The sequence below is a fragment of the Xiphias gladius genome, chromosome 21 (genome assembly GCF_016859285.1).
Source record: "Xiphias gladius isolate SHS-SW01 ecotype Sanya breed wild chromosome 21, ASM1685928v1, whole genome shotgun sequence".
NCBI classification, from domain to species: domain Eukaryota; kingdom Metazoa; phylum Chordata; class Actinopteri; order Istiophoriformes; family Xiphiidae; genus Xiphias; species Xiphias gladius.
Genome location: NC_053420.1, coordinates 18,962,494 through 18,981,724, shown reverse-complemented (window position 1 = coordinate 18,981,724; position 19,231 = coordinate 18,962,494). Strand labels below are relative to the sequence as shown.

General features: G+C 41.7%; 2 protein-coding genes across 5 annotated transcripts; one reads left to right on the top strand and one right to left on the bottom strand.

The window, feature by feature from the left end:
• Positions 1 to 290: 290 nt before the first annotated feature.
• zc3h10 (zinc finger CCCH-type containing 10) lies at positions 291 to 5,506 on the bottom strand. 3 transcript variants are annotated; one of them, XM_040159465.1, is made up of 3 exons: positions 5,392 to 5,506; positions 2,534 to 3,823; positions 291 to 1,304 (listed from the first exon to the last, which is right to left on the bottom strand). In XM_040159465.1, exons 2-3 carry the CDS (start codon positions 3,680 to 3,682, stop codon positions 792 to 794), a joined length of 1,662 nt encoding a protein of 553 aa, XP_040015399.1. In that variant the 5' UTR covers positions 3,683 to 3,823; positions 5,392 to 5,506; the 3' UTR covers positions 291 to 791. The 3 variants fall into 3 exon arrangements, with proteins under 3 accessions (XP_040015399.1, XP_040015398.1, XP_040015400.1); XM_040159464.1 differs by lacking the exon at positions 5,392 to 5,506 and adding an exon at positions 4,383 to 5,209; XM_040159466.1 differs by lacking the exon at positions 5,392 to 5,506 and adding an exon at positions 4,877 to 5,209.
• Positions 5,186 to 12,791, top strand: si:dkey-28n18.9 (sorting nexin-6). Of its 2 annotated transcripts, none has more exons than XM_040159469.1 (15): positions 5,186 to 5,298; positions 6,313 to 6,550; positions 6,739 to 6,849; positions 6,990 to 7,097; positions 7,881 to 7,941; positions 8,093 to 8,217; positions 9,803 to 9,886; positions 9,974 to 10,048; positions 10,165 to 10,195; positions 10,423 to 10,510; positions 10,650 to 10,689; positions 10,788 to 10,874; positions 11,035 to 11,124; positions 11,357 to 11,422; positions 11,562 to 12,791. In XM_040159469.1, exons 2-15 carry the CDS (start codon positions 6,545 to 6,547, stop codon positions 11,697 to 11,699), a joined length of 1,110 nt encoding a protein of 369 aa, XP_040015403.1. In that variant the 5' UTR covers positions 5,186 to 5,298; positions 6,313 to 6,544; the 3' UTR covers positions 11,700 to 12,791. The 2 variants fall into 2 exon arrangements, with proteins under 2 accessions (XP_040015403.1, XP_040015402.1); XM_040159468.1 differs by having other exon boundaries at positions 5,188 to 5,298; positions 6,352 to 6,550.
• The last annotated feature ends 6,440 nt before the right edge of the window (positions 12,792 to 19,231 follow it).

The following is a 19,231-nucleotide window of genomic DNA, read 5'->3' as shown; positions in this document are numbered from 1 at the left end:
GACCCGGGGCCGTAGTGATTCCCATTGCTTATGGTAAGCCAGCAGCAAATGCTCCACTTGTTTTTAAGAGCCACACGGATATGAGGCTGCTAAGGAAACATGGGGTATTATATTCAAGTTTACACAATGCGACTCCACCCGAACATCTCAAGCAACGGGACGTTAACGTGGGCATTTGCCACTAGAAACTGTGTCAGTCTTAGCATGACTTACCTTACCAGTGTGAACTGTGAATTTATAATTGTGGACAGAATAAAGCAGCTGTGAACAGTGCGACAGACAACACGAGATTCGTTTTTGACTGGTTTTTATTCTTTTTTTTTTTAAATGTGCAAAGTACCAAAGTTAATTTACACCAGAGCAAACCACAAAAATATAAACACAAACCGCTTCCAAAGTCTTCATGTCCCCAAAAGGGTGCACAGCAGTCTTGCAGATGTGGTTCAAACACTATGGATGACTTCAAATATTCTGAGGTTGTTGCCATTTTTGATGCCTACCTTTGAAAAGATCCCTTTGGTACACAGACCTTTGCCACAGGTCACAGGTCATTCAGTCTGTATGAAAACTGTATTTCCAATGTTGCCACATTACAGTGAGGGAGGGAGGGAGGCTGAAAAGAGAAGTCTTGATCCTGCCCTTTGCTGAAGAAGAGTCTATACCTCACACTTCTCACTATTTTGTCATCAGTCGAGTCTCTTACAAATAAAAGGAGGCAATCTATGTTAAAAATCCCCGCTGAGGATGCTACAGTCTGACTTGTGGGTACTATAGTCCTGACTATGAATCAGTTAGTGAGGCAGATTGGTGATCCTCATGCTTTGACTTGCAATGGGGTACGACACCATCGGGGTGGTGGCATGACTCATGGTAATGCCAGGCAGAGGCTGCGTCATAGACACTGCCACTGGTGCCACAGATACAGCCACTGGTGCCATAGAAACAGGAGGCGCCATCCCTTGGGCGATGGTCTGTGCAAGGGCAGCTGAGAGGGGGGTGATCTCAGGGTTGAGATGGGGCGGAGGAGCAGTAGGTGGGGCTGCATTAGTTGGGGGCGCTGCAGGGGCACCGGTGGGAGCTACCAGGTCTTGCTGCGTGACAGGCCGAGGCTGCAGTCCAGCGCTGCTCAGAGTGGTATGAGTCTGGGCAATGCTGTGATTGTAGGAACTTACTGCACCCACAGGGGGCGCCAGACTCTGCTCAGTGGGTGCAGGAGTGGAAGAGAGCGTCATAACCTTGGCTTGGCTTCGGAACTGGGCGTTCTGCTCCAGAAGAACCTCATTTGTGGCAATGAGATTTGAAACCTGAGAAACACAAGACATGGATTAGAAGGAGTCCAAAAAAAAAAGTACACCGCCAGAACCTTCTAAAACCACATTTAAAATATTATAGCTACTTCAAGTAAAAAAAAAAAAAAAAAGGAAAAAAGAAAAAACAATTGTTTACTGAAGCCATCACCTCTTAAACTGCCACAGAGCATTTGCTGTCATTGATTCTACAAGTTTTTGCAGAAATTTGCAAGTCTTTTACTCTTCCCAAAGAGTATGAGTCTTCTAATGCTACAGTGTCTTTTTACCTTTTTTAAACTGTTGCAAATACATTCACTGGGGTTTTAGTCAGGTGACTGTGAAGGGACAACCCCTCCAGTCAGCTGTTTCTTGAATTTAAAACAAGTCTGACATGTCTATGCTTGTTAAGGCTCATTACTGCTCCAAAACAAATCCATCAGAAGGGATAAGATGCCCGTATAAAATACAGTGATGTGTTTTTGTGGTCAATATGTCGTTGATCGTCTTCCAGTCACAAACTCCAGAGGAGGCAAACATAATCCAATCTCAACATTTCTTCCTTTAAGTTTTACCAAAAATATTGCATTAACCGTTTAGGAATTACAGCCAATTTTATACTTAGTCCCTTAATTTTCAGAGGCTCAAAAGTAATTGGACAATTGACTGACAGTCAGTTTCATGGCAAGGTGTGGCCTTTTTCCTTGTTATTTCAAGAAAAATTAAGAAAAGAAAAGGTCTGGAGTTGATTCCAGGTGTTGAGTTTGAATGTGATATTTTTGTTAAACCCCTTGACTTAAAGCCAAAAGTCTACACTTCAATCACATCTTCATGGCTTGTTTCAAATCCATTGTGGAGGTGTAGAGGGGGAAAATTACAAAAATTGTGTCACAGGCCAAAATATCAGTTGCTTAATGGATCATTCATATAAAATTGACATGTGAAAGGACAATATTCATTTAGTAAAGGAAGTGTAATGACTTTGTTAACACATTGTATTGCACTGTAGTATACCGTCAAATGTAACTTATTTTGCACACCGTTGGATCTGGTATTAGTTGTCAAAAAGATAAGTCATACTAGAAAATAAATACAAACATGTTTACATTTGACTGTAATACATGGGCTATTCACATGGGAATGGCTAACTATTCCTGTATAATTTCAAACAAGGATTTCTCAGATTTAAATTTTTTTTGTTCGAAGTTCCAAATAATGCTTATTTTTTTTCCATCTCTCATTCTAACCTGCTTCTTCAGCTCTTCCACTCTCTTCCTCAGCAGGGAGTTTTCTTCCTCCAGGAACCTGTACTCGAGAGGACGTGGCGGCAAGGTGGCTTGAACTCCTAGCTCATAGTGTCCACCTCCGTTCCCATCTGCCAGGCGCAGCCCTTCGAAACGCCGCCTCTTCAACTGTAGAGCAGTGTGGTCCAGTGAGGCCTCCAGGGAACCAGCATCAAACAGCCCATTTTCAAGCAGGGGATCATACACCGAGCATGAGCTCCTATCATAGCGCCGCTGTCCTGAAGAACTTATCGACAGACAACCACTAATCCCACCTCCGCCTACTCCCCCAACTCCTGAGATACCTGGATCTCTGCAGCCACCCAAGCTGGGACAACCCACCCCTATCATACTACTCCCACCTCCACCTCCCACAAGTCCTTGCATTCCTCCACAGGTACCTCCTCCTCCACCACCTATCCCTCCCCCAGCATTCACCATTCCACTGACACCTGGCCCCATAACACCACCCACTCCAACCCTGGACGGTTCATATTCGTAGTCTTTTTTGACATGGCGAAATTTACATTTGTTGCCCCTCTGGCACTCTCCCGTCAGGAAGTCTCTGCAGATAGGGACCTCCCCACGGCTATGCGGGAGATCCATGGGGGACAGGCCCAGCCGTGCTGCAACTTTCCCTCTTAATCTGAGGGGTAGCTCTCCTGTTTTCTTGTAATAGTCCTCATCCTCTTTAGATCCATGGACAAAGCGGCAGTTGGAGCGCATACACTCCTTATTCTGATGATCATGACAAAAGATGAACTCGTTCTTTTGCACTCCCAGGTCTGGCACCTCATTGTAGTCTGGGTGTCTAAAGCGGCAGCGTTTCCCTCTCTTGCAGACGTTGCGTATGAAGTCCCTGCAGACACCGTCCAATGCCAGTCCTGCACCTTGCCCCCCACTTCCACCGTTCCCACAACCGTTGCCGTTTCCCAGCGCCCCTCCTCCCCCCATGCTCCCAGAGCCAGAGACGTTGCCTCCAACACTTCCTCCTGAACCCCCTCTGCCCTCTGCCGAGCCTCCTGCAAAACCAGACCCAGGACCTCCTTCCTCACCCAGACTACCGCCACTGCCACCACCGCTAGACAGGTAGGAACTGTCCCGGTCAGGCATGGCGCTCGGCCCAGCTCAAGGAGAAAACAGCACTCATGTGTATGAGGGGGGCTGACGTGACCTGGCAAGCAGTCACATACACAGGTAAAGAAGTCATAAATTGTTTTTGCTTTGGAGCAGTGAAGTCTGCTATTCAAAATTCTGCAAAAAACAAAAAAACAAAAACAAAACATAAGACGAAGCTGAAAGATGCAATATTGAAGTATATAAATATATGAAAGATGGCAGCGAAGGGTATAACGTTACGGTCATATTATTGCACTCAAGGCTTTCTTAAATTGCACACCATATTTCTGATTAATGCTATTTCTGTAGATATACAGTATCTGGCTCTGCAGGTCTACAGTTGTGGTTTTAATTTTTGATTCTATCTATCTATCTATCAAACCGGAGAAGCACGGGGCTGAAATGTTAGCATGTGACAATAACTGGTAAACAAATAGCACTGGTGTTGTTGTCACCGGAGAATGAAGCGCAGCCAATGTTGTGGTAATATAACGCCAACTGACCATTACATTTATACCACACGACACTGAAATGAACACGCACACTGGCTGATGGTTGAATAAAGCACACCCTGAAATGTCACATTCCTGAATAAGTCTAAAACGGTGCTACGAGTCCGTCGAGCTCTTTGGCTAACTAACATTAGCTAGCGAACGTTAAATAGCTATCTGGCTAAATGCTAATGTTGTCTTACCAAACAGAAACCAGTCGTTGGATCCAGCTGAGTGGCTCCCATGCAGAAACGCCTTGCGCTTATTCACGGTAATTTATACAGATATTTCTGCTAACAGCAGAAATCAGGCCTGTGTAATTTTCGGCAATCCCTATAGGCCTCGGTGATGTTTATCACATTTCTTGGTCTCTCTTTCAGCGCCAACGAAGAAGACGATCCTCTTCTTCTCTGTTTTCCACGAACTGCTTTTTTCTGCCCTCCAGTGGTGAAAGTAGTGAATGGCAGCCAAGTATAGTTTAAGTTTGTTATCTTTTCCCTGTGCACGAGGAAATATGTAATACACGTCGTAAATTTGGATCTAGTGGCAGCCCCCTCGGCTATAACACGGCGTGTTAACACTGACAATAGCTATGAAAAAGGTCACATTTACTTTGACGCACCTTTAAAACGGTTTTTTTTGTACGTGGTTTGGGTGAAATAAGCGTAACACCTTAAGCTAACTAAATTCTGTGTACCTCAGGTTAGAGGCAGGAGCCTACAGCCCTGCGGAGCATTGCTGCGACTGCTGTCGCGTAGACCAGTCACCAGATAGCGTTATGTGCGTATGGAGATAAGCCATCATAACCCCAAAGGAAGCTGCACTTGCAGATAAACTGTTTTTGAGAGTTTGAGTTCCTCGTCTGTGCTCAGCCACTCAGCATGGCAGAGCAAGGTGCTTTCCGCTGGACGCCTGCCTGCGCGGCCCTGCTGCTCTGCTTATCTGGAGCCCTGTCCGCTGCCTCGGAGACCAGTGGAAGTTACTATGATACTCTCAACGTCGAGCCCACAGCAACTGGCAGCAAGATAAAAAAGGCTTTCCGCAAACTGGCCGTAAAGTATCACCCCGATAAGAGCAAGAGCGCCGAAGCAGAGAAGACTTTCAGAGAGATTGCTGAAGGTAAAACACGCCTGCAACACACTGAACCTTTTTTATAAAGTAATCTAAATTGTATATGTGATATAAACGAGTGAAATCAATTTTATCACGTACAAAACAGATCATTTCTTTATTCTCTCAATGGGTAGGCTCCATAAACACCTCCAGCTGCCATTTTCTTAGGCACACTTAGCTAACACTGACGTAGTCTCATACAACAGCCCCGCAATAAATCCTCCCTTCGTGAGGGTTATAAGGGTCAGTGTTTGTTAAAGCTGCTTTAGCAGTTCACCTGAACAACAATAAACATTGTGAGACTCACGAGGTTTAGCGTTATTGCAGAACTGATGCATCCAACTGTACTCACTTCAGCTGGATGTACCTCATGAGCTTGCACCTGAGTGTACACTCACTGGAGTTAAAAGTAATTTCTCCTCCCCTAGCCTACACTGTGCTCTCCAGCAAGGAGAAGAGGAGACTCTATGACAGCATGGGCCACGAGGCTTTTCTAAAAAATGAGGTCTCTGTTGATGATGAGTATGAGGATGAGACAGACCTCCACTTCCACTTTTCAGACTTCCTCCATGACTTCGATAATAGTGCCTTTGTAGAGGAGCCACACTTCCACTGGAGCTTTCATCAGGATTGGGGGGATGAGGATGGTCCATATGAAATGTACAGTTCTGAGGGGCCTGACTTCAGCTTTTATTTTGGGGATGGGGATGAAAATGAGGACCACTACTAGATATCTGATATCTTAGTCCTGCATCATGTATGACTGTTACGTTTTAATGTGTTGTCTTATTGATAACAAAGTCTCCTTATTAAATTGTTCACTCAGTATCCTTGCCTTGTATTCTGCCTCTTTTATGGGATGAATTGTAAGGTCAGTGGTTGTTTACAGGTTTGTGAGGTTGTAAGACTGACATCTGGGTAACTGATTGGACCGTTACGCCACTTTTCCTGTTTGGGTGTGTCGAAGGCCCAGAGTTACTGACTAACATACAATATACTCATCTTTTTTCCCTGCGCCAGCACTTTAGATTTGGCACTGTTTTACTCAATTTTTCTCAGGAACAGTGTGCACTTTGAACCCAGAGGATATCCTGTGCCTTCTCAGCACTTGAGGCATGAGCGCACTGAAGCCTACATAGGACGAAAGAGCCGTGCAGCTTTGTGCACTTTTAGCGACATAAGAGGAGATTTAAGATTTCTACAAAGCAGATAAAAGACAGGCTGGAAACATCAACTTACAAGCTTGACAAAGATGATGGTAAGTAAGCCTGAAAATGTTGTATGTTGTATCATGTGACAGCCTTTTACTCCAGGCAGGCATCAGTATATACAGTATGCGCAAAGTGAAGTTTTTTCTTCCTTTTAAATTTAGTTTGCGTACTAATGTGAATTTATTCCTAGCTATTGTATTGATAATATTGACATCTGTATTTTTTTTTATTACAGGAAGAGGTACAAGAAGTGACTTCTGCTCTGATTGTCCATGGTCGTAAGATCAAGGTTACAGAAGTGTTGAAAGACGGGGACACGCTTACCTTTGTAATTGTCTCTCAAAAGGTGAAGAAAACACTTCATTTACTTGTCATTTGTTGCAAGCGTTGATAACATTAGATCTAGATTAATAAAGCAAACCACAAGGACAGGTCAACTGTGATAAGGATTGCTCACATGACATGGTGTCTCTCCTGCGTGCACAGCTGTCTGGGACAGGGGAGTACCATGTGGACCGGACCTATGATGATTTTGAATGGCTGCAGCAGCACCTATTCTCTCAGGAGGGTTTTCCTGGGATACAAGGAGTCATAGTCAGTACTTTATTTCATCTCACAGTTGTGTGTCAAATACAGTAGTTGTGGAATATCTTGGCTGCTCAGTCAGGGAAGTCTGTGGAGCTGTTAGCAGCCGTTGCTGTATGGAAGTGTGCCTGGAAGTGTGCCTATTTGTTTTTCTCTGTTTTCAAGACGGACCTGCCTACTCTGCAAACTACAAGTGATAGCTTAAAAAATGATGTCTTCTTGTAACAGTGCTTTTGTGACTGAGAAAATCCCAAACCAAAATGTTCGCTTCATAGTCTGACTTAATCACGGGATAGAAAATGCGCTACTGCCTTCCAACTTATTGTAAGTGCCTCCTTTCTTTTGAAATGCTTCCACGTTCCTCATAATTTACATCCTCCGTTTCTGAATTTAGTGCTGTCATTCTGCCAACTTCCCCAGAACTGTAGAAAATAAAGTAGAAGCTTTGTGGTCACATTGGCTGTTTTTTTTGTTTTTTTCAAGAAAATGGAACAAATTCCTATCAGGAAGTATTTTTTTTATACTACTACCTACACGGTAACATGGGAGTATATGTTCAGCAGAGTTGAGTTTTTTGATGTATTAGACAAGCACATACTGTGTAACATCAGATCCATAAAGGTTCATATTGTGTGCATACTGTGGCTCCAACTGCATATTTCAAAAAGCATCAACAATATTTTTAGTTGGGCACCTAATGAAAGAGTGTTTTGAATAAACAATAGAAGGAATCTTGCTTTGAAAAAGAACATGGGCTTTAATAGAATTATACTCTTGTTTTTTTCCATCAAGTTTCCTCCTATTCCTGCAAAGGCTCAGGTGAATGCATCTGCCAAAGTTATGAAACAGCTTGGTGAGTACATCTGAAGGCCACCTCTGCACAAAAAGATATTAAATACAATAAATGGCACTAAAAGGTTTAAAAGTAAAATGTACAATTCAATTGTACAGTGTTGAGTTTGATGTTAAGTGTAATGATCAAAATGTTGTATGCTTTCCTGCAGGTTTCCTTGGTTTGGGAGAGTGGCAGCCGTACTGTAAAGCACTGGAAACTTTCCTCCAGCAGGTTGCGTCACACAGCATACTCAACAAAAATAAAGCTGTGGAGATCTTCCTTACTAGCTCAGATGTAAGTGGACACAAATTAACAGCTTTTTACTTGTTTTTTATATCCTCTTTTTTTACAATTAGCCCCAGCAGGGAGTGCAACTTGATACCTTTTTTATGAGAGGGAAAGATAGTAAATGGTTAAACTTTCACCGATATTGCTTCAGATGAGAGAACGGAGAGATTCATGTGAAAAATACGGTACCCTCCAAATATATAGAGGAGTGAAGGCCAATGGTCTGCACCTGCACTTCACCCCAAATCTCCAGTGTAGCATCATTCCCACGAGAAGTTTGCCCTGTGAATAGCCAGCATTGTTTCCAGCTCACTGCCAAGCAATATACCAGTTGATAGTAAATACGTCTATATATAGTTTCCATTTTTCAATCTTAACCATAACGTGTGTTGATATTTACCAGTGACTGACCACAATGTAATGTCTCGTGTAATATTTCCAGACTTGAAGACAAGTTGACAAACACAATATTTAACAAGTGACAGGCAGGCTGCAGACTTTAGGATTCTGAGGGCAGCAAAAGCTAGACAGACTTTGTCCCCAGGAGTCAGGCAAAATGAAAAACCATGGAAAATTATGGCAACAGTTGGAGGAACTGTTTAAATGGGCCTGTTTTCACTGTTGGACTGGGGACTTTGAAGAAGGCACACGGTTGCAAAAGCAACAAAACAGGCTGGTGAAAAGTCACAAAATGAGTGCCTTGAAATTTTCAAAAGGGACCAAGTGGTCCACAAAATAAACAAGAGCACAAGCCCTCAGCCTGCTGGGTCTTTCTGTGAATAACAACAAGAGGAACAAGAACTCACAGTCTTGTGGCTTGAGTCAAAGAAACATGCAGTTTCCATACAGCCTTTGTTTAAGAAGAATACTATTAATGTTCTTGTTGTCACACTATAACTCTTAACAAGGGAAGGCTCGTTAGCTTCAGTTTAGCATGGTTTTTAAGGGAAACAGGGTGATATAACAATAGAGTAAAGAGTAAATAATACAGACAAGTGTCTTTACTAAGCTATGCATTATTTCAACTCTGCATCACAAAATTATTATAAATACTGATATGCAGGCATGTATTCAGCTACACACATATTAACACATACACACACTGGGTAATACTGCCTCTTTGCTGTGTTTAAGTCAGAGTTTGTGGCAATGTTTGACATATTTCAGGTCCTGATGATGATACAGTTCCTTGTTGTCTGACTATGAAGCCCTCATCAAGTCTGGAATGCTGTGTATCGAGCATGAGCAGTTTTGTATTGGCACAGGACTAAATGTCTTTTGACGTTCCAAGAGTGTGTGTGTGTGTTTGTGTGTGCGTGCGTGCGTGCGTGCCTGTGCGTGTAATCACAGACTTTATAACACTTACAAGCACTTTATATCGGGTGTGATAAGTTCAGCGCTTCCTAAGGCTGATAAAATATCCATAAATCTGGTACAAAAGATTTTTATCGACTCCCCTTTCTGGTTAGAATAGTTTATTTGTCTTCAAGACTTCAACTCATGTGGGGAAGATTTCATATACTCTATATACTGTGCTTAAACAGTTCTAACTTTGAAAAATGTTAGAGCTTGTTTGTGTAACTGTGTGTAGCCTCCAGGTAGACAAAGGGTAAAGAAAAACATTTTCAACCGGCTGAGTCAAGCTGTGGAAGAGATGAGGAAAGAAGGCCATAAGGTACACAACTGCGAGTCATATAGACAGAATTTATAGCCTCTACACCTGTATGTGAAGTTTTAATGCTGTAATGACTTGTGTGTGCAGGATGTGGATGAGTTCTTTCAAACGGAACGTGACCATAACCTCGTCCTAACTGGCTACACCAAGAACGCAGCTGAGGTGAGCCAGTCACCTGTTTGTTTTTTGTCTGTGTGTTTGTCCTTCTAACTCTTTCTTCTCCTGTCACACAACCAGATACACATTTTCCTGTTTGATTTTTGAACTTTTTCTTGCAGAGATTCCTGGATGTGGTGCTGACCGAGCAAAGTAAGAAAAGTGCTTCCCTTTTAAAAGTACCCTTTTACTCTGAGAATGTGAGAACAGACAATGTGATCATCGGTTGTAATTCTCTGGTGTTATTTGTGTGTTCGGACTCAACAGTTAATAATTTAGGAAGATATGTAGTGTATTATTGGTCATCCACATCACAATAGCAATTCAATTTGTCCTATCTCTGATGTTACTGTATGTTTCATGTTCTGTTTGTTTTTCAGAAATAGCAGTGGCCTGTGGGCACTTCTCAGCTGCTCTGCATCTCTGCGTGGAAGCAGGGGAGGATCCTGACAAACAGGCTTTTTCTAGGTGAGACAATAATAGTATGGGTCCCAGGGCCATATCACATGTACTTAAAGTTAATGCCTCTAATCGTTGCATGCAAGTTAGAATCAGTGAGTCAGGTAAAAAATGTAGACAAATTGACAACACTTTTTTTTTCTCGCAGGATTTGTGTGAAATTATCAGAAGTCTTTGATTCTATGAAGGTATGATGTTTGTCCTTTTTGACAGAAATAGATTCACACCATAACACACCTTTGTTTTTGCCAAATATTCTGCACATAATGTGCTTTTGTTTGGGCAGAAAAATATGATGAGTGTTGCTGAGAACAACGTGAGCACTCTTGGGCTGGGCCTAGACCTGGAGTCACGCTACCAGGAGGCAGAAAAGGTATGTTTTGTAGTTCTAAAATTATTTTATGTTCATCTTCATCACGTAAATTGTCTCTCCATCTACCCTGACTCCCGGCCTTCTATTGAAATGTAACCTGTCCGACTGAAACGTCTGACTAATATTCCTGCAGGTAACATGATTATTATGTCCAATGCAGGAAATGCTGTTCAGGAGAACCTGTAAACTAGTGGAGTTAGAGACTGCCAGGAGGACTGCAGAGAAGGCCAAACCTGTAAAGAAGGCTGCTGTGAGTGTGTGCTACCATGTATTACAAGAACTTACTGCTAGGGCAGATGTGCATGCTTTCTTGTGACCAGCAGGTGTCAGTAACGTTCTGCTGATATGATTCAGTAGTAGAGGGTAGACCATTGTTACGAAAGCTGATGAGAAGACATTAGATCCAAGTGTAATCTGTACATTCAGTCTGATTAAGACCAAGTATATAATGATGATGATGATATGTTCTCCATGTTCTTCAGATGGAGGAGGTGAAGAAAGCAGCAGAGAGAGAGTTTGATCACCTTTGTGGAGTTGCTAAACAGGAGGTAAAACATCCAATTTAAAACTGGATTTCCTATTTCCACATGGCTTACCTGCTTCCCCGCCTCCTGTTTATTGTGTAGCATCCTGTTTGTTGACATGCCTATTACTGTATGTATTAACATGCATGTGTGTTTCTCCCAGATTGCCCAGTTTGAGGGAGTCCGTGTGGAGATGTTGCAGCAGGCTCTGGTTCAGTGGTGTGAAAAGCAGCTTCTTACAGCCAGAGAAAGCGCTGACCAGTTCAACCAGCACCTGCAAGCCTTCAGAGGGATGGCCTAGTGACCTCACTAGCACCCTCTTAATGAAGCATCCTCACTTTGTCTAAAGATAGCATGGGATAAGCCAAACATGTCCTCCAGCGTGTTGTACTGTTGCCTGGTGCTTTACTGAATTCAGTTACACCCAGTGTAACTAAAGGAATGTAAGTGAATGAGAAAGGAAGACTTCCTCATAATTAAAAAGCATCCGTATAATTTGTATGCGCACACACACACACACACACACACACACACACACACACACACACACACACACACACACACCCCCACTCACACACACTCAAGCACTTGCTTTCCCTCAGTCTCTCCTCAGTCTCACTCTTACCAATAAAGCCCTGGTAGAAATGGGGTTCTTGTCGTCTTCTAAGGCTTATATAGTGTGTGTGAGTGTACATTTTCTAGACCACACTCATACATTTGTGCTGAGAGTGTACTGTGCTGCCCTCTAGCCACTACATCAGCTGGGGTCACACAAAATAAAGTGTGATGAATTGATTCCCAAAGTATCTGCTTGCCTTTGTGTGTGTTTCTTACTCCTGGATCATTAATCAGTTGCTTTGGCTGCTCCTGCAAGGACAAGGCAGCAAGGACACTGTGCTGGCTTATTGTTTGGCTTTTGAAACTATTTTGGCTTTGTGAATACAATAATGTTAATAATCTCTCTTACAATCATTCTATTTTCCGTATGATTGTATGGAACTTTTAGTGAGATCTGGCGTAAAACTATGACCCCTTAACTAGGATTTCTGCACATAAGCACAATGTCATCCTCCCCTTCTCTGTCTGCTGAGAACTGCAGGTCCATATCTCAGCACTGCCGTGTGCTCCATCTCATCTGTTCCGGCCCGTAATCTCTCCGTTGGGTGAATAAGGAGGAGTGGTTCCCATTTGAGGGAATGAGTCAGAGAGAGATAGATGACTGGTCTCATAAGAAGAGAGGGTTGAGAGGAGGTTGGGCTCAGTTGACAATGAAGGAGTAGATAAAGGGCGATACGTACAGTGCCAGGAGTATGTATTCAGTCCACCCAAACAGAACGAATTAAGGAGAGGGATCATTTGGTATAGTGTTTGGTTAGTACGAAAATCTGGCTACTCTTGGCCTTGGATGGCACGTTTGCCTTCCCCTGGGTTAGATTTTTCCCTGATGGTCCTGTAAACTGATATAATTTCTATATCTGAATCCTCCACCATCATAACTACTGCTCCTCGTTAGCCTCAGAAAGGATCCCACAATGCTCAAAAACCGAAAATGAATTATTTTTTAATTAACTAGGGTACAGACTTTTTTTGTTTAGATGGTCTTGGTCATAGAAGAGAAAACATGGAGTAAAGACTGTGTAGAGACTAAAAGTTTAAAGCCACGCTAGCAGCTGTGAGGCTGTAGTTAGGCACAGCTGTGCTTAAAGCTAAATGCTAACATCAGCATACTGAAGCCATTCCAATGACAATTGTATTATTTTTTTAAATATATTTTATGTAACCTTACCTAATTAAGGAAGTCTCTTAAGGTACATTATCTATTTTACGAGAGACCTGGCCAAAATACTAATCTGTCGTCAAGACATTTCACTAAAAGCCAAAAATGTCAACCCGCTGGTAGCCTCGAGGAAAAGTCAGGCTCTGTCCAAAGTCAGCAGGATTCATCCTCTAATGACAACAACAACAAAATGTCATGCCAATCCGTGAAATGGGTCTTGAGATATTTCAGGACAGATGGACTGAACGACAGGCCGATATTACCATTCCTAGAGCCATGCCCCTAACATAGTCCTATACATCTAAATGTGTGAACAAATAAAAAATTTGCATATAAGTGCTCCAAAAAGCAACAGTCCCCAAGCTTGCATGCAAATACCGTAGGCTTGAACAATTTAAAACTCTAAAAGAAAGCAAAGACAGCGGTTGTAGGAATTTTTTTTTTTCATTATTCCCGTAAGACACTGCAAAAAGTAGCTTGAGTTTTTTCACACTCTATAATTTTATCCCATGTACATCGCCTAATTCATTGGAAAAGCAAAATTTGTGTTTATATCAAATCACCTGCTAGTCACTAAAATGCCAGCCTATCTTTATACCCCATCTTATGCTGCTGAGGTAGTAACAAGACATTCACTCTGTGCATAGTATACACGTTTACTGATCATTAAATCTAACAATTTCCCCATGAAAGTTTTGCACTTCTTTTTCGTGGTTTATTGTTTTTAATGAGGCACTGTGAAAGTTAGATGTCAGAGGTTTATGGACCACTTTATGTTTCTACGGTTTTACCTCTTTATCCAAAGGCTTCTATCTACTTGAGAAAAACACTGGATACAAACCTGTGGGATGTGGGGATGATGTAAAAAATCCATTATGCTGTCCTTACAGTAAACTATACAAATGGAAAACTATGTATTTTTGACAGGATTCTATATATTGCAACATTATTTTTTTCTGCTCTTATTCAAAACTGTGATGCTTCCATCCCTGCTGCTTGTCACTGCATTATACCAGATGAATTTCACAACAGGGAAGCCACATTTCTAGTGCTTTCATTCTGGCACTGCAGAAGCTAACTAGCACACATGGTGAGTACACACAGGCACACACACACACACACACACACACACAAATGAGAGCCCATCTCAACTGCTGAGAGAATGACCCAGATCAAGGACAGGGAGATCATGGCCATGCTCTGTGTGTGCGTGCGTGCGCGCGCGCATCCCATTGAAAACATGCACTTTGAGCTGATTTGCTAGAGTAGCTCATTACTGGTGGAAAGGCAGCACTCAGCACACCGCCCTATGGCCTGACAAGGACTGGTTTGTCAAGTGCAAAGTTGAGGCAATAGCTTGTCTGAATACACTTTTGTGACGAGGCCTTATGACTGAGCCATCCCAAAGAAGCTGCGCCACACCAATCTGATGAGGATGACAATCTGTTATTTGGTCAGATGATAAAAAAAAAAGTATGGAGCCAGCCTCCAGTTTATTAGCAGTTTCAATCAGTGTTTACACAGGAGGTGTTTTATTGTTGCTAGGTCATTCTCTGGTGTCTTGAGTCGTGAATCTGCACTGGGTGATTTACATGTTTCTGTGAAAAATGAAGGAATGAATCCCTGGTCACATAAGTCACAATAATTGATATAGGCATGTTGACAAAAAATTCAAGAATCAGACAATAAATTAAAAGATATTTTATCAGAGCAGATAATTCATCTGCTCGAATAAAACTATTTTGATTACTATCTTATGAAAATAAAAGTTTAATAACGAAGGATTTAATGCAAAAGAACTTCAGCGTACATGAGTTATTGATAACAAGTTTTGTAATTTGCGTAACACGACAGTTGTATGTGATGGCAGTAATAGATCAGAAATTCTCTTTTGTCTCACCGTGACTGGTCCCTGGATTCCCCCCTGCAGGGGTCCACATTGCTCTTCTCTACCTTCACAGCCATCTTTGATATATTTGAGAATCTCCCAACTCCTGGGAAGTCGCAGGAACAAAATTTGACTACAGAATGCCAATATGAAAGTTTCTCCTTTTCCTACTTTCCAGTTGAGACTTGACATCCCTGCCAATTACACGGGTCTTAAAATAAATAAAATTTAAAACAATACAAACTCTGAGAGCCTTAATCCTGTATTCACTTGCATGGTGCCTCTGTAGTTAGGTCCAAGGCATGGTTGTGCTCGATCACAAATTAGCGAGCATGTTGCAGCTGAGTCGAGTCAACCCAAGGTTGTTGGCACCTCATTAAATCTAATGACTGCCGTACACAGATTATGACTCATTAAAAGTTTGTAGGATGGAGAATGAGACAGGGGGAGAGGGAGAGAAAGAGACAAATGCCACAATGCAGTTGCCCTAACCATCTGTAGTAAATACAGCTTCATAAGTCACATTACATTCTCGATATGCAGCACAGCACAAGGTAAATACTACAAAATAGAGCCTCTCAGCTCTAAAATCATCCACCAATGATTTGTATAGTGATAGTATCAATTTTCCCCCCTTGCAGTGGATTACAGCATTGCAAAGCATTAGACTTGCTAATTTAGTCCATTTCTCTGTTCACTACTGACTGGAGCCATAAATATTAATACTTTCACACTCTCCTCCTGGCTGCTTGTCACGCATTCAAGGGATTGCGGGTGATATTGTTAATTAGGTTTGCAGGAATAATGTCAGCAGTGAACCTATGGACAGTCTGACATGCTAAGGTGATGACTTTCCTGCCATTCTCAATCCACAGCAGAGCACACTGAATACACTGTAACATGGAAAACACTAACAGGAGACATGCAGTGGGAGAGGAAAAATTGTCTGTTGTATTTCATGACATGATGATTCATTTTTGTCTTCATATAAAAGACTCAAATTAAATATTAAATAAGGAAACACATAGGACATTATTTAAAAAAATAGAAATAATTTTTTTTCATGCAAAGGTACAATATAGTGAATATCAACAAGTACACAGTTAAGAGTGCACACTCACACACACGCACACACACAAACACACAAATACAAATGCACCCATTAGAGTAAAATCAATTATTCATCAATTTTTTCCACCATGGCCTTGACCAGAGTAGCAGGACACCAACAAACAATGAGGCTCTTCACTCCAGAGGTCATTTTGTCACATGTCTTCAACATGTGGCCTTTGTCTCCATCACCAACAATGTGTCCTACAGCACATTGTGTGCTGCATGGGATGCCATGTGGTTACTAAAAAAAAAACAAAACAATTGTAGTAACAGTTGTGTTGCATATTTAACATGGCAGCGTTGAAAGAATTTGAAAGCTGGTACATTTCCTGTCAAGTCAGCATTTTGAAAAATCCGGTAGATCTAAGACGCTTCGATCTTTAAATCTGTTTTTCTGTCATTATACTTGAAGTTAAAAAGGATGGTGTAATCATACGAGTAGGAGACATCTTTATTAGCTTTTCTACTCCGCTTTATAGATATTTAATTTTTTTCTGTAGAATATATTATATGTTACAGCTATAATGAAAGAGTTTTCTAGGTAACTCTATTGATCACCAGAGAAAAGAGTTGTTTTTTTTGTATTTTACCCATCAGCTACTTTACTGTGTCCCTGGAGCTGCACAGGATTCTCAGTTTTGTTCAAGGACACCTCAGCGGGGTGAGATTTGCTGCCAAAGGGGCTCAAACCAGGGCCTTCTACAGTGGTTGAAGTACAGGGTCTTTGCTCACTATGCCACGTTCATGTTCCAAACAAACATGCAAGGGCGAAAGCAACCAGATTGAAAGTCATCTGAGGCCCGACAGCAAACAGAAGCTAAACATCTGTTGCAGGGATGGATCCAAGCCCACTCTGGAGCTCAAGACAAGTCTCGCCTCACCTTTCCTGCTGTTGTTTCCTCTGACTCAGACTTGGCAAGGAGATATAGATGGGATAGCAAATGCCCCCGAGCTACTGCTATTAAATTTCTCTTTGACATAATGCATGCTAAAGTCTCATTAAATCCCAGTCTGAGATGAGTAAACTCCCATTATGGTTTGATTAGAAGACACGGGGCCTGCCGTCATGCTGATTGTATTTTTAATCAGATCCTTCCTGCTGAAGAGCAAACAAGAGCTAAGAGGAGAAAAAAGAAGGAACAAAGCAAATCCAGCCAAGCAAGTGGTTACATTTTCCTTTCTCTTTAAGGAAAAAGTGAAAACATTTATTGTTTTTGGCCTAATGAAAGTATATGAGAGTGGATTTTAAAAAGGAACGGTTTTTCAGTGTTATTAATGTGTGGCTGCAGAAATTAGTACTTTGGTGAAAAAAAAAACAATTTACAAGCAGAAAGAGAATTTCAGTTTAATTTATTTTCTATAAAATTGCATTTAAACTTTATAAGCAAAATTGAATATTTGTATTATTTATCCTTGTTCAGGCTCTCAGGTGCATTCTTGTTCCACGACACCACCTTGATCATTTTAATAGCATCGCTTTATATTATACTAATAGCTCATTTTGTCCAATAGACCCAACTGTATTTGCATGACACTTGCACACCATCTAATATAATACACTATAATGTTATTTAAACAGATTATGGGAATGTGCTTTAGAGGATGAATGACATGTTTTACAATTGCCTGTAATGAATACAGCTATGCCTTAGATACACCAACCACTACGAAACTTAGCATTCACTGATAGTGTCGTCATATACACCTTAAGCCATGTAATCTGCTGGTAACAATGTCATGAAGTAAGGCCACAAAACCTTTTGTGTGCACGCATACGTGGATGGAAAGGGGGCATATTTATCTGTACCAGTTAAAACTGTGTCTGCCCCTTTATCATTCAGAAAAGCAAGACAGATGAGTAGTGACAAACCTGTAGAGTTGCATTGTAAAAACAACAGGACTGCTGCCCTGTATGGATTCTAATTTGTTGCTCAAGGGTACTTCAGCACTAATAATTTCTTGGTCAGTGTACCATAGGAGAGTTTTTGGACGAACTTTTTTAGTGTGACTTCTGCCGAGTTGACCCGCATTTTCCCAGCACCCACAGAGTATGTTGGCAGCTTGTGTACGGTTTTGCCAGATATTCATAGTTAAATAACTAGTTTTTTTCCACACAGATGGTATAGGGCTTTTTAAAGTATCATGGAGAGGACCCGAGAAGAGTCGGCAGCTGTCTCGGTGCTTCCTGCTTGTTTAGACACCGTGATTTATCATTGCCTCCAACCATAATATTGGAGGACACCCTGCTCAGCAGAGTCAAATCAAGTGCATATGCACGCTCCTGAGACAGCAAGAATAAATAAGTTTTAGAAAATTACAAAGTGGGCAGTTTCCTTGACAGAGATCGGTCGGCTGAGATATTAAAGCATGTGACTGAATGTAGGGGGATACAAAGTTTGTTAAGTATGGCAGAGCAAGACAATCTACTACAGTAGGAAGTCATCACTGGGAGGATAAAACTGGAGAAATATGGTCAAATTTATGTGTCATTAGAATTCACTTTGTCGTATTTTGAACAAACTTGACTTATGTCATAAAGGTTAGGGCATAATAAGCCAGAGAAAAGGACATTACAGTCTCTGAGGAGGAGCCTGTTCCCAGCACTGTGTCCTGTACTGTACATGTCCTGTGTCTGGAGAGAGAGTGTGCTGCCTCTCTCACCTGCTGCCTGAGCAGCGATTCTTCTTTCTGCCTCATTCAGCTGAGCCTAGGAGAGACAGAAGGCTTTGTAAGTGGAGCCGATAAAAAACTGCTTTTCTCCTGTAACTGCTGTGATCAGCAGTTACAGGAGAAGTGTAGCTGTGACAAAGGAGCACACACAAGACCTGTTCAGTTATCTCATTAGGTATATTGTCAGAAAAAAGGAAAAACCTAAAAATTTTCAACGTGAACTTTTACCCCTCTCCACGACACATAAACGCACACACAGCAAGGACACACAGAAGCAAGATGAGCACTGTAGCAGGAAAAGAACATAGATGAAAAAAAAATACTTAAAAAACATCTCTGTGGATCATGATGTGACATTTAGTATGGCACATGGTAAACTATGATA

What these genes read in the sequence shown, in the direction of transcription:
- zc3h10 (XM_040159465.1), bottom strand. Translation starts at nt 3,682, where the DNA reads ATGCCTGACCGGGACAGTTCCTACCTGTCTAGCGGTGGTGGCAGTGGC. An exon ending in TGGAAGAGCTGAAGAAGCAG is followed by an intron (nt 1,305 to 2,533) that starts GTTAGAATGAGA and finishes TGTGTTTCTCAG; the next exon opens with GTTTCAAATCTCATTGCCAC.
- si:dkey-28n18.9 (XM_040159469.1), top strand. An exon ending in AAGTCTTTGATTCTATGAAG is followed by an intron (nt 10,690 to 10,787) that starts GTATGATGTTTG and finishes TTGTTTGGGCAG; the next exon opens with AAAAATATGATGAGTGTTGC. An exon ending in GCTACCAGGAGGCAGAAAAG is followed by an intron (nt 10,875 to 11,034) that starts GTATGTTTTGTA and finishes TGTCCAATGCAG; the next exon opens with GAAATGCTGTTCAGGAGAAC.